Source organism: Cylas formicarius, unplaced genomic scaffold (genome assembly GCF_029955315.1).
Source record: "Cylas formicarius isolate icCylForm1 unplaced genomic scaffold, icCylForm1.1 PGA_scaffold_4__25_contigs__length_36172078, whole genome shotgun sequence".
In the NCBI taxonomy this organism is placed as follows: Eukaryota; Metazoa; Arthropoda; class Insecta; order Coleoptera; family Brentidae; genus Cylas; species Cylas formicarius.
Window position 1 is genome coordinate 12,536,566 of NW_026844334.1, and position 13,794 is coordinate 12,550,359.

The 13,794-nt window shown below is 34.0% G+C and overlaps 1 protein-coding gene across 1 annotated transcript; it reads left to right on the forward strand.

Annotated features, from left to right (window-relative positions):
* Positions 1-950: 950 nt before the first annotated feature.
* LOC132700933 (chondroadherin-like) lies at positions 951-4,772 on the forward strand. The gene is made up of 2 exons (XM_060668531.1): positions 951-2,070; positions 4,445-4,772. Exons 1-2 carry the CDS (start codon positions 953-955, stop codon positions 4,704-4,706), a joined length of 1,380 nt encoding a protein of 459 aa, XP_060524514.1. The 5' UTR covers positions 951-952; the 3' UTR covers positions 4,707-4,772.
* The last annotated feature ends 9,022 nt before the right edge of the window (positions 4,773-13,794 follow it).

Consider the following 13,794-nt stretch of genomic DNA (forward strand, 5'->3'; position numbering starts at 1 on the left):
TACATATATACAGCTGAGGTAAAATGTTGCACTGAATTTACATTGAAAGCTCGATAAAGAACCACCAAAAAAATTTTTCTTTTACTGCTTTTTAAACATCAAACCAAATCTTTACGTCACGATCTCAAGCTGTTAAAATTTGAACGGCTAACCTAATGTTACTTCTCGTTCCTCATTTTCATGTCCAAATACAGTGTGGCTTGCAGTAAAATTAAATTATGTATGGTTATATACAGGGACGTAAGTTGAGATGTGTTACAGTGTTGCCGCATCAAGTAAAAATTATTTCTTATGTTCTTTCCTGTACTCACCCTTGCAATAAAAAAATATGTATTTGGAATTATTAATCAAGCCAACTACCAGTTTCGGTACAATGCGAAATGTTGGTATTTTAAAAATATCTTATGTAATTAAACAACCAAACTTACCAGAAATATAAAAACAATTAAAGTCGCAGGCAAAATTATTTACAAACCAATATTCACATAGCTTATATAACGTCTTTTATTTATGTTCCTTGTATACATTTCACTCTTCTGACTGACTGCCCTCCATGGAGCGGTGCTCGCTTTTGTAGCAATTCCTTTTAATTTCCTATAAAATTTTGTGAATTCCGATCTCCCGACTCAATTAAACTAGAACAAATTTAAAAAGTCTCCAACAAGTAGACATTGAAAGCCTGCAGTTCTAGATCTAAAAGATAGTGTTTGGTTATTTTCAGAACTTGACAAAAAGTATGCGGCGAATTTTGAGACGCCGAATACATGTTCCTTTTTGGAAACCCCTTTTATCGCGACATATTTGTCGAATTAATAAATTTCATACTGTTTGTTCACTGAGCGATCCAAATAATTATTTAGTCACTTATTCTATTTGCGCTTACTGATAAAACGAGATAAGTAAACAAGTTTGCCGTATCTCAATAATTGAATCATTTGGTTGCAATTTTTCGATGGCCGAAATGTATCTGGCTCTGTGGTGGTGCTTGGTGTCCGTGATTTTGGCAAATGCTCAGCCCGTGTGTGACAACGGAGCTTCGGGATGTCAGTGCAGAAGGTACAGCGATGAAATCACAGGACTTGCGAAAATAGTCGCTAAATGCTCAGGTTTGAACTTGATCCAATTCCCAGATATAACAAAATTCACGGAAGATGTGAACGTGTTAGACCTAAATCTAAATAATATCGAAATTCTGGACACTCCGATATCGAGCGAGAGTGTAACCAGAATAATCCTGAGCCACAACAGAATAAATTTTGTCGACGTCAACTTTTTCAAAAGTCTGCCGGAACTACGTCTCCTGGATTTAAGCTACAACAACATCACCAGCTTGGAGGGCGGCGACATATTTTCCACTTTGACCAACCTGTACTATTTGAATTTGGCTTACAATAATTTAAAGGTGTTACCGGATGGTATATTTGAACCGTTGCACGCTCTAACCCATCTGGACCTGAGCAACAACCCCTTGGGTCCGTTTTTGATGAACTCAAAGGACGTATTGGCAGAAACTTTGGCCATAAATTCGAACATCACACATTTGGCTTTAAATAACGTGGAAGTCAGCGATTTGCATCCCGATTATTTCAGCATTTTCATCCGCCTTGAGTACTTGGACATGGCTGATAATGAGTTCAACCTAATCCCTTTGGTGCCGTACTCCGTAGAACACCTAGATTTATCAGGGAACAATCTCACTTTCCTATCGGCAAAATACCTCAACTATCATTCCCTCAAATACTTGAAACTAAGCAGAATGCCCAGCTTAACCAACGTTCATCATTACGCCTTTTACAATCTGCAGTCGCTAGAAAGCCTGATCATCACGGACTGTACAAATTTGAAGAATTTTACTGAGCTGGCGTTTGGAATACCCTCCAAGACGTTGTCGGCATTCCCCAAATACTTGTCTCTAGCTAGGAATGGGTTAACATCCATCAACGAGTCCTACAAATATTTGTTTAGGAAAATGGACCATATCGATTTGAGGTACAACCCCTGGAAATGCAATTGTGACCTCCTTTGGCTACAGGAATTCGATGGCGAGCTCCTCCAAAGTAGCGAAATAAGGTATTGCGTTATATCAAAATGTATACGAGTCAAACGTTTTACCAAGGCTTAGATAATTTAATTTTTAAAATTTACGATACCAATTCCAAACCGTTATCGTTGTTCCGCAGATTAATAGATTTCTCGGTAAATTATAAATAAATATGGAAGAAAAACGTTTACAGAAAAGATCAAAATGATTTTACAACGACATTCTCACATTTACCTCGCCTGGTTAGCTAAAAGCTGGTTATTGCAAATGCGCAATTTTTGATACTCGTGTTAATTAGAGAAAGAAATTTCTCTCAATTAAGAATAAACAAATATTTAAACTTATATAAACAACATATTTAAAATCCAGTTATGTATAGGTAATCAGCAACTAGAAGTCAAAAAAATCAAATAGAATTTCAAGAGGGCAGATAATCCTTATCTCTCGGTATGCGAAAAAAATATTATTAGAACACTTTTAACATACTTTGGCTAAATGGATGATGAAATTTTGTTCATTGGGGGGACCTTGTACTTGAACTGTACTTCTCTCATTCTAAACTACCTAACAACTGTTCTAAAAATGATGTTGGCTTGAAATTGCTTTTTTTTTACTCAATTTTTACTTCTTATTTGCCTCAATGACACTTAAGCATATACAGTGTGTCCCACTTAAGAAGCAATAAGCAAAACAAGATTTTAGTGCAAAAAAAAATCAAAATCGATCCATAAATAAAGATTTCACAAGAGTGTACAGACACCCTTGTGAAATCTTTAGTTATGGATCGATTTTGATTTTTGGTTGTTGTATACATCTGAAAATGCACTAAAATCTTGGTTTGCTTATTGCTTGTAATTAAAGTCATGACTGGAACTATTTAACAAAGGAGAGAGAAGAGAGAAAAGTACTATTAGGGATTTAAAAAAAATAAATTGGCAACGAATTCTTATTTAGGAGTACTTAGAACCCAACTATACGAATTTTTATAATGTTTCAAATATCCTTTGCTCAGCGCTTAAGGCTGTACATCGTTGTAAAATCTTGGATTATGGTTTGGTTTTGATAACATTTTTTTTTATTGGATTGATCTCTCAAAAACGCACTAAAACCTTTTTTTTTACATCAACCTAAAGTCATGGCCAACTGGGACTAATTTTTGAGGTCAAATATTGAGAAGGGCTATTAGAGATTTGTTTAAGTATAAAATGTCCACGAATTCTTATTCAGTTTGCTTAAGCGTTACTCCTGTAGATAATTCTTTTTTGCTGGATGTATTTCACTAAAGAGAAATGAAACGTTTTTTCTTATTTTCTAGCTGACACAGTTTCTTGAATCGGAAAATCCAGAAGTACTCTAAGAGATTTTTTTAAAAAAACAACAGATTCATATACAAGACCACCTAAAAGTAAATAGACCAATGACCAAAGTTTTTAATTTTAAGAGACATTTATTTTTTTGTATAACAGCATTAGTAAACCATAGTATTCGAAAGGTATAATGTAAACAAAATTAAAATATAAATTAGAGAGTTAATTTGACAGGAAACAGTATGCCGAAGTCAATCAGTTTTCATCTTCCTGTTATTTTAATTATTGGATGAGAAATAAAAATCCTTTTTAATTAAAGAAACACAGCGTTGTAAAGTCTGTAAAATCGTTAGTCTTTTTGACTAAAATCCCTCCAACAAAAAAAGAATTATCAAAATTGAGCCATAAACAAACATTCTACAGGAGTAATGCTTAAGCGAGGCGATATTTCAAGCACCCTGTATTTGAACTTTATGGAAATTAGTAGTTAGGTTTTATGTAGTCCTAAATAAGAATTGGTTGATACTTTATTATTATTGACAGTTTCCCAGACTTCAGGTGGATGTAATAAAAAGTGGTTTTTGAGAGATCTATCTAACAAAAATAAATCAAAATCAAACCGCAATCAAATATTTTACAACGATGTACAGCCTGAAGCGGGGTGCAAATGATATTTCAAACACCCTGTATTGAAAAAATATAAAAATTGGTATAGTTGGGTGCTAAGCACTGCTAAATAAGAATTCGTTACCAATTTATTATTTTTTAAATACCTAATCGTACTTTTCTCTCTTCTCTCGCCTTTGTTAAATAGTTCCAGTTGGCCATGACTTTAAGTTGAAGCAATAAAAATTCGTCGACAATTAATTTTTTTTACATCGAAAATAGCACTTTTCTCTCTCTTTTGTTGAATGATCTCAGTTGGCCATGACTTTGGCATTTTTTTCAGAGATCTATACAACAAAAAAAAACTAACCATAAACCACGATTTTACAAGAGTGTACAGTTTTTAAGTGGGACGCCCTGTATAAATGATTTCTGAGTTTAGTCTTTCTCCATTCTACAAAAATATAAGGCTCATAATTTTGATTTTTAGATGCAGTTCGCCAAAAGTATTAAGACACCGAAGCGTCATGGATCTCAATCAACTGGATTTGCAGCAGTGCTATCCAGAAATTTACGGAAAACCATCGCACCGCATTCTCATCGTGGTCTTGATGGCGGTTATTATATTGCTGATAGGGTTCATTTTCTACCTCGTGAAATACCCTAAAACTTGGCTGAAACCGAATCGCATTGGCATCAGCCCTTACTCCCCTTACAACCCTGCTCCGTTAGAAGAACCCAATAGGCATTAGACTGTTTGCCCATGTTAGTGAACGTCTATATACTGTGATGCTTAGCTTTTAAGTGAAATTTTTATACCGTTAGTCAATAAATACAAAAATTTGTTTTCTTTACTAGCACTAGTTTATGAAACACTGGGTATTGTTAAAACAAATGTCAAATATTTAAATCGAGTACTTCAAATAAGTGCCGAAACCTGGTTTTATGACGCAATAACGGAAAATTTTTTGCTTGATAATTGATATAAAATTATGATTATTTTTATCGAAAGGTACTCGACTACGCAAATTCATCACCTCACCCTACTCTTGCTATTGTTTAACATTGTATAGTCAACATTACAAAAACTCAATAAATTAGGGGGATTCTGTTCAATACCCCGCAAAAAGTTTGATATTCAGCTAACTGTATGGCAATGAAGGTCAGATAGTCTTGGAAATAAAAAAATATATATTAAACAAATTGGTAAACAGAAAACGCTGCAAATTATTATCGCGTTCTGAGATTGCCACATGGAGTTTGAAACCCGGTTTCTGCAAATTTCTTAGCCATATTTAAAGTGAGTTTTCAAGCTGAGAAAAATTAAAATATTTTTTGTTTCATCTTCTTTTCTCAATTCCTGAAAGAATTGTGATGAAAGGAATATGGGTTAATATTGACAAAATCTTCTGGATTGCTTCTGCGTAAGTTGTTGAATCGAACTTACTGAAGTTTAGTGAAGTTTCGCCAATCATACTCATGGATTATTCAGAAGTTAACCGAAACTAGCTCGTATTATACTTTATACCTCCTTAGGTAAAGACCTGAGTCGCGGTTAAGATTGTTTGGTTGGTCATAGATTTCTATAGATGGTATAATGGTAAAACGTATCTTAGGGTGTATAGAGTTTAAATGGTTAAGAAAATCTAGTAAACATTCTTGACCATGAGGTCAAATAACAAAAGTATCATCAACGTAGCGTTTCCATAATTTAAATATATTAGTGATATTCGAGAAAAATGTATGTTCCAAACAAGCATTTTTAATTAAGAGGAGAAGGTTTGGTTCTCGGATTTTAATATATCTGAAATAATGTTGATAATTTCACGCACCCTGTTATTAAAGGTTTTTCTCTATCAGAAGCTGTAAAAAAGTCAAACCACTCGACTGCCCAAGATTCACAAACCAGGAGCAACGCAGCTACTATGTATAAGTCGATCACTATATGCACACTTAACATAGAAAAAAAACACTAGGTGCAAGAAGAAAAACAACAGAGAAGAAAGACCTAGACTATTTAGGGTACACAAACGAAGGTAATCTTTATAATCGTTACTCATCTAGTAGCTTAGTTTTAATAAATGTTTTAAACTTCTTTAAAGAAGTGTCGCATTTGATAGGATTTTGTTCCAGTATTTTGGTGCAAAACAAAAAAAAGATTTTTGAAATGAAGCAGTTTTGGGTTGGAAATCTTAAATTTCTCGTCGGCCGGTTGGAATGTTTTATTTAAATAGGGTGTAATATAATAACCTTTTGAATTGTGTAGCGTATTTCTGATGTTACAGATTTGCTATAGATTATAGTACCGTAATGAAGGAGTGAAAGTATTAAGGTATTACATAAATAATTTATTTTTTTTGTGGAAGACGTTATTTTATACATATAAGCATTGGCGCTCTATAGTTCTTTGTTTATATGCAATTTGAAACTCACCTCCTTATGGAAGATAATTCCATTTTTTTTTTTGCCTCGTAGAAGAAAGGAATATTCTCATCCTGGACTTTTATGCTCATTATATTTTTTTTGATTTCTTCGTTTTGTTTGTTGTTGCAAAATAATAATAGACATGATTTTTGTGGGTTAAGTTTGAGATTATGATCTTTTGCGTAATTATTTATATGTTTAATAATAATTTTGACATAATTCAATAAAGTCTTTTCAACATCCAAAGTAGGAAAATTTCGCAAAAAGTCGCAATTTATGGCGTTAAAGGGTTTGCTAAAATCTAGTAGTACAACAAGTGTGTTTTCACCTTTATCACTACGCAAATTTATGTTATCAACAATTTTTGAGAGAACCGTTAGTTATGGTACTAAAATTTTTACGAAACCTGATTGGCACTCTAGGATTATTTGGTGATAATTTTTGAAAGTACTGGTAAAATACTGATGGGTGTTATATCTTTAATTTTTAATTGTCAGTGTTGGTTTAGTAATAGATTTTTCCAGATCTCTGGGATTTTTTTGCTAGGATCGCCGTATTTATTAAAAGCCGATCTTTTCCTGCAGCAGAAGTTTTGATCAGGGAGGTCAATATTTTTTAGGGTCCGATTTAGCTTAAATTCATACTTTGTCACTCTATTCAAGCTGTAAAATTTGATTTTGCCGTGCGATTTTGTGTCTTTAATGTTCGCACATCCATTGAAGTAATTGTCTGGTTGCGTAGGGCCTGACAGAAAATCTGGAGGAGAGTTGATGCTGTTTGGTTTGCGAAATAAGTTTACCGGTTTTGCGTTTTGCCACAGTTCTTTTCCGTTTTTTGTCGCTAATTAGCCAAAATATGTATTTTTCTTCCCGAATTGATGCATTCTTTGCATTTTTTTCTGAGATTTTTGTTGTATTGTTAATTGCTTTAGGTTTCATTTTTGGATATAGCCGTAGTGCTTCGCCTTAGTTATAATAAATATTTTATATTTGGTGTTATCCAGGGAGCAAACGGCTTTTCATAACTTTTTTTCATTTAATGGGAGCGTGTAGTATGTTTTTATTAAAAATGTTAACTTTGTGATTTACATCGACGGTACCGTATATCATTTCCCAATTTAAAAGTGATTTATTTGTAAAGAATGGGCAAAACGTTTTCGAATGGGGCAGGAGTCCCTTGAAGATGATTCAAGAACTGGTCGACCAGTGGAGGTCATAACGGAAGATATTATTGCGATTGTGGAAGAGGTGGTATTGATTGATCGACGTTTCAAGGTCAAGGAAATCTCATAAATTACTAAGCTTTCTGATACAAGTGTCCGTCGAATCCTGCATGATCATTTAGGTATGCATAAGGTTAGTGCAAGATGGGTTCCTAAAAACCTTTCGGGTATTTAAAAACAACGCCGTGTCGAGTGTGCGCGGTCTTTTTTGGAACTCTGTGGGTCAGAACCGAAGCCTGTGATAGAAACTATTGTTACGGGAGATGAAACTTTGGTTCTCTATTATGACCCTCTATCGAAAAAAAAAACAATGGAGTGGCGTCGTAAGGGTGAAGCACCTCCAAGAAAATTCAGGGTCTGCCAGTCAACAAAAGACGTGATGACCACGATCTTTTGGGATTGTGAAGGAATTCTTTTGATAGATTTTAAAGAAACTAATACCACTGACAATGGTAAATATTACGCAACATTATTACATAAATTGCGGGACTGCATACGTGTAAAACGTAGAGGAAAACTGACCAGAGGCGTGCATCTTTTGCACGATAATGGATACTGCTGGTGTTGCACAAGCTGCCATTTTAGAGTGTGGGTTCCAATAGATAGACCATCCTCCCTATAGTTCAGTTATGGCCCCCCGCGATAATTATTTGTTTGGATATTTGAAAAAGGACTTACGTGGACGGCGGTTTAACGACGAAGTTAAGTTAAAAGAGGCTGTTTTAGCTCATTTTGCAGACAAACCAGAAGAATATTTTTTTAAAGGAATTGAGTTGTTGTTGTTGTGTTGATAAAGAGATATAATAAGTGTATTGAAGTTAAGGAGGATTATATTGAAAAATAATAATAAAATCACAGATTAACAAAATGCTAGAACAAGGAATTATTCGACCTTCCACTTCTCCATGGTCTTCCCCTGTTTGAGTCGTCCCAAAAAATTGTACGTTTCCATGAAACAAAAATGGTGCGTCGTCATCGACTATCGCAAACTAAACGAAGTCTCTGTCGACGATAAATACCCCCTTCCCAATATTCCGATCTCTTAGACCAGTTAGGCAGATGTCAATATTTCACTACTTTGGACCTAGCCTCTGGGTTTCACCGAAATGGTCATTTTGAATTTCTCCGTTTACCGTTCGGACTAAAAAATTCTCCATACACTTTCTACCGCGTCATGGACAACATTCTCTTAGGTTTTCAAAACGAACGATGTCTCGTTTGCATGGACGACATTATCGTTTATTCCGCTAGCATACACGAACATATACAAAGGTTAAACTGATGTCTTCAAACGCCTTCGTGGTGAAAACCTCAAACACCAACCTGACAAGTGTGATTTTCTCCGAAAGGAAGTAGCTTACTTAGGGCATCTCGTAACCCAAGACGGAGTCAAACCCAAACCCGACAAAATAGACGCTATTCAAAACATTTTAGAATCAAAATCGCCGAAAGACATTAAATCCTTCCTTGGTTTAACCGGTTACTATCGACGTTTTATTCCCAATTTCGCTAAGATCTCAAAACCTCTAACTAGACTTCTCCAAAAAGACACACCCTTCATCTCTACATCCAACATTTTGGAACTCCTGTTAGAATACATTGTGACCATGGCCGAGAATTTGATAACTCCCTTGTCAAAGATCTTTGTCTTTTGTACGATATAAAACTCACTTTCTCAAGCGTTAGCCACCCACAATCTAATGGATCACTAGAGAGATTCCATGCCACGCTCACAGAAATGATCCGAGCTCATAAAGTCGAAAATCCAAAAGGACACCCCTTTCATGCTCTTCCATACACAATAATCTGCTACAACAACACAAGAATAAAACGCATGGCTTTTCCCTTTATGAATTAATATTTGGGCACGCTTGTAGTAGGCAACCAGAAATTCTGTATAACGAAGAACAACTCATCATCAAATACATGCGAGACCTAAATAATCGCATGTAGCATTATTATGGAGTCGCGCGTACTGGCACGAATCAAAGTTTTACATAGTTGTATTATTTACCCAAGAGATTTAGTCATTTCTCTTCAGGAAATCTCAAAATCTTTGACAAAAAATAATTTACCACTACCACCCTATACTTCGAGCATTGCAAGTTATATATTATGGAGCTAGAAGCATTTCAAACTGAAAATAAAGTTGTTTTCGTATTAAAAGAATACCCCTAATAGAGCCTAAAATATACACATTGTATCGTATTTTACCTATTCGAATTTTGGACAATCGAACTCGATTATTTCATATAATTCCAACAACAATGAAATATATGGCGCGTGATGACGATTATTTACTCTATGTATTATCTGAAGATCTAAAAAGCATAGAGATCTGAAATCCATAGAGAAGCTCTTGCAGTTGCTTAGACATTCCAATCGTGTTCCTGTTACATGTCAATCTTCAATCGTCTTAGCCTCCGATTACAACTTCATAGAAATAGACTTTAATTAGTTTTTGTCGTGACCTACAAGAGTCACGCCCTTGTTCTCATATTCCAGAGAAATTTCAACCTCCAGAGTTGAAACCCCTGAAACTGAGCAAGATCGACACCAACGACCTTAACGTGACCCAACACAAGTCGCACGAATATTCGGAATAATTAGAAAACCTACTTCATCAACCAACCATTGTCACTGGTTGACAATAGCTATCTTTGCTATCTTTGTAAATGCCCGAGAAAGAAACCGACTCAGCATCGCCGATGGTAACGATCCTCAATCACCTTCGAAGCCGATGCAACTCAAATCGCTAACTCCGAAAAGACGGACTAGACCCAGAAGTATAACTACCCGAGAAGATACGCTTTAGTTAGCGTACAAGAAGTTATAGCAAGGCTCCATCTTTTCACTTAATGGGGGAGGTGTTATATCCGGAAATCCTGTTGTCCACATAGGTTAAATTCCACCGACCTGCAAGAGTTGGCCTGCAGCCGTTGACCCCGTCAACGGAGGCATAAAATTACTATAAATACTATTTTTTATTGTAAAATGTTGTCTAATAACATTCTCTCGTCACGAGGCTATTATGTCCATTTTCACTTTGATTTTAATTTTAAGTTAATAAATATATATGCCGGAGATCGTAAGAAAATAATCGAAATAATATAATAAAAATGATAAAATAGAAATCGGGTATTAAAAATTTTTAAAAAATTCTAGGACAACCATATTTAAAAAAGACGTCAACAGATCGCCTTCAACACACTGTAATTCAAAAACTAAGGAGTTCTGGAGTCTAGTTTAACAACACGTTAAACCTTTGGCGTTTAATTTCAGTACATCCTGTTTTCGCCCTTTTCGTGCTCCATTCGTGTAAACATTCACGCCAAATTAAAACATCGCTAACCCGTGAGGCATTGTCCTAAGGATTACGTCCGTGTTACGATCGAAATCTGTTTTATTCGTCGCGTATAGTAGTTTATATTTACATCTGTGTAATTGTAACAAAACACACAACACTAACAAATCCTATTAGGCGGGAACTTACACAAAAAGCGTAGTGATTCCGTCGTACTTACGGGGCATTGCTATTATCAGCTTATGACGGGGCGTTAGTTAAAAAAGCAAGGGGTGCTCGGAATAATGCAGGGGCTAGAGTCGCTGACGAAAATATACAAAATTCATCGGTTATTGGGGCACGTTTTATTTAGGGTCGGAGCGGTATTAAAAAAAGGGCGGCCTGTTAAAACGATATCTCGACGCATCTGTGCATTTTCAACGAACCATTATAATTCATCCTTGTTTAAAGCGCCTAAAGTTTCAATTTTATATATAAGCAAAACTGCTTATAGGTATAAAAAATAGGTATAAAAAATATGTTTTGACTGTAGTACATAGATATTAACTAACTGCTGGAAATGATCCCTAAACAGGAAGTGTGACCAATAAAAACCTACTGTAAATAATACAGGGTGTGAAAGTGTTATTTATACTTTTGAGTTTTCGGCATAATTTCCTAAATAATGTCGATTTATGAACAAAAATTGGCAGCTGGAGGTTTTTTGACATTAGAAATTTGAATTTGTTCCAAATTTTGTTCTTACTTGTAGCTACATGTATTTTCGAATTTTTGAAGCCTTATTACTTTTTGCACCTCTATTTAGGAAATTATACAAAAAAAACGAAAATAAAACTTGACACCCCGTATGTAAATATTCACGTGTACTCTCATCGTGCGGGTTTCACGCTTTTACAACAGGAGACAAGGATAAATATACCTATATATATATATATATATATATATATATATATATATATATATATATATATATATATATAGATGCCAAGTGAGATTTTGGCGAAACGTCTGCAGGATTCCAGTCGGATGCAAGATTTGCAGGATTCCAGTCGGATGCAGGATTCCAGTCGGAGTTCAACGAGCGAACGGATGATATCCCGGAATATAGTGTCATCACATTTTTTAATCCGTGAATCAATACGTGAGAATATATATATATATATATATATATATATATATATATATATATATATATATATATATATATATATATATATATATATATATATATATATATATATATAAATGCTTACTTTGGAAAAAGAAACATAAAAATTCGCCAATCGATACACAGATAGTAGTCAAAGATCTGGCAAACGACCAAAGCAAAATGATTTAGCGAAATTTATCTCTTATATGGTTCAAAAACCAATGGTTCAGATATCACCTTCAACATCTGATTCGTCATAATAAAGATTTTGAAATCTTTTAAAAGCAGTTAATTTAAAAAAACAATTAACTTCAGATTTTAGTTATCTTATGATGATTATCCTATAATTTTCTACACATCCTTTGAACTGATTTTCAAAGCTTTCACTAGTGTCTTTTACTATGTGTCCCATTTTTGATGGTTTTGTAACAAAGCTAGCGTGGTGCGACTTTAATGACCCAACGCTTCTTTTTATGAAATGGAACGTGACAGAAATAAATAGAAATGACATAGCTATGTTGGATTTTTAGATACAGACTGATTTTGATAATTTCGCATTGTTAAAGACTTTTGTTGCTCGATTATTTTTAGGTAGTGATCCAGTGCCGTAATCAGCTTTCTTTTAAACGTTAGACATTTTAATATACAAACAACCTAAACTTATGTTATTTTTTAATGGAACGCCCTGTATGTTTTTTAATAATTTCAATATTCTGATTACTAGCATTTCAAAATTTTGTAACCCGTATGGGGTATTTCAAATACAAGGCATACGTCTTTAATTTTATTTTATTTTTTATGACTAGGCTATGGAAAAAGGTACTCATTTTCTTTACATTTGCATTTATTTGCAATATTGCATTATTGCGACTTGTTTTTAAATAAATTACGTAGCTATGTAAAAAAAATATTTGTAAATATATATTTTTTAAGGCGTACTCATAAAAAATATAATTAAAGATATATATTTGAAATAGCTCTTATGTGTGTACATATTTTTGAAAAGCTCGTAATATGAATAAAAGACATACAGGCTGTTTAACTAAATAAAAACACGAGTTTACTTTATATATCTTAATTTGTGAGTTTCTGAAGAAAGCTGATTACGGCACTAGATCCTACTTAAAAAATATAATCCAGACCATCTCCTCCATAAGTTAAGGTACAACAGAACTAAAACGGGTGTCTATAACAATGAAAAGTTTACAAATTAAACTGTATCTAAAAACCCAGAGAAGCTATAATAATTTTGTCATTTCACAAAAATTCAATCTTGGGTTGCGAAAGCCGTAACAAGCTAGCTTTACTAATAAGGCGCTATTTAATGGCATAAAAATAAAGGGTGTTTAAAAAAATATGTTGGAATTATAGCTGAAAAACTATAGACTAAAAATTTGTATAAGCCAATGAATTCTGCATAGACATCTATCAAACGGCGTTTTATCTTTTTAATATCATAATTATCGATATACGGTTTACCCTTAAAAGCGCATTTCTTGATTTTTTAAATAATTTTAAAAAATTATCCAGTTTTTTGTGTATTTACTATTTACACATTTTGGTATTCACAATATTTTCTGATCTGATTCAAATAGTGTAGTGACCTGAACTAACATGTTAATAATAAATGTTTGGGAATTGCTATATTTACCTGTTCACACACAAAAGTTGGTAGAGTCAAACAAATACAAGCTAAAATCATGTTTTTCCTGGAAAATCTAGAGATGAAAAAAATGACCA

Excerpts from the sequence above, each read along its gene's own strand:
- LOC132700933 (XM_060668531.1), top strand. The coding sequence starts at position 953 with ATGGCCGAAATGTATCTGGCTCTGTGGTGGTGCTTGGTGTCCGTGATT. Across the intron at positions 2,071-4,444 it reads CTCCAAAGTAGCGAAATAAG|ATGCAGTTCGCCAAAAGTAT; the intron begins GTATTGCGTTAT and ends TTTGATTTTTAG.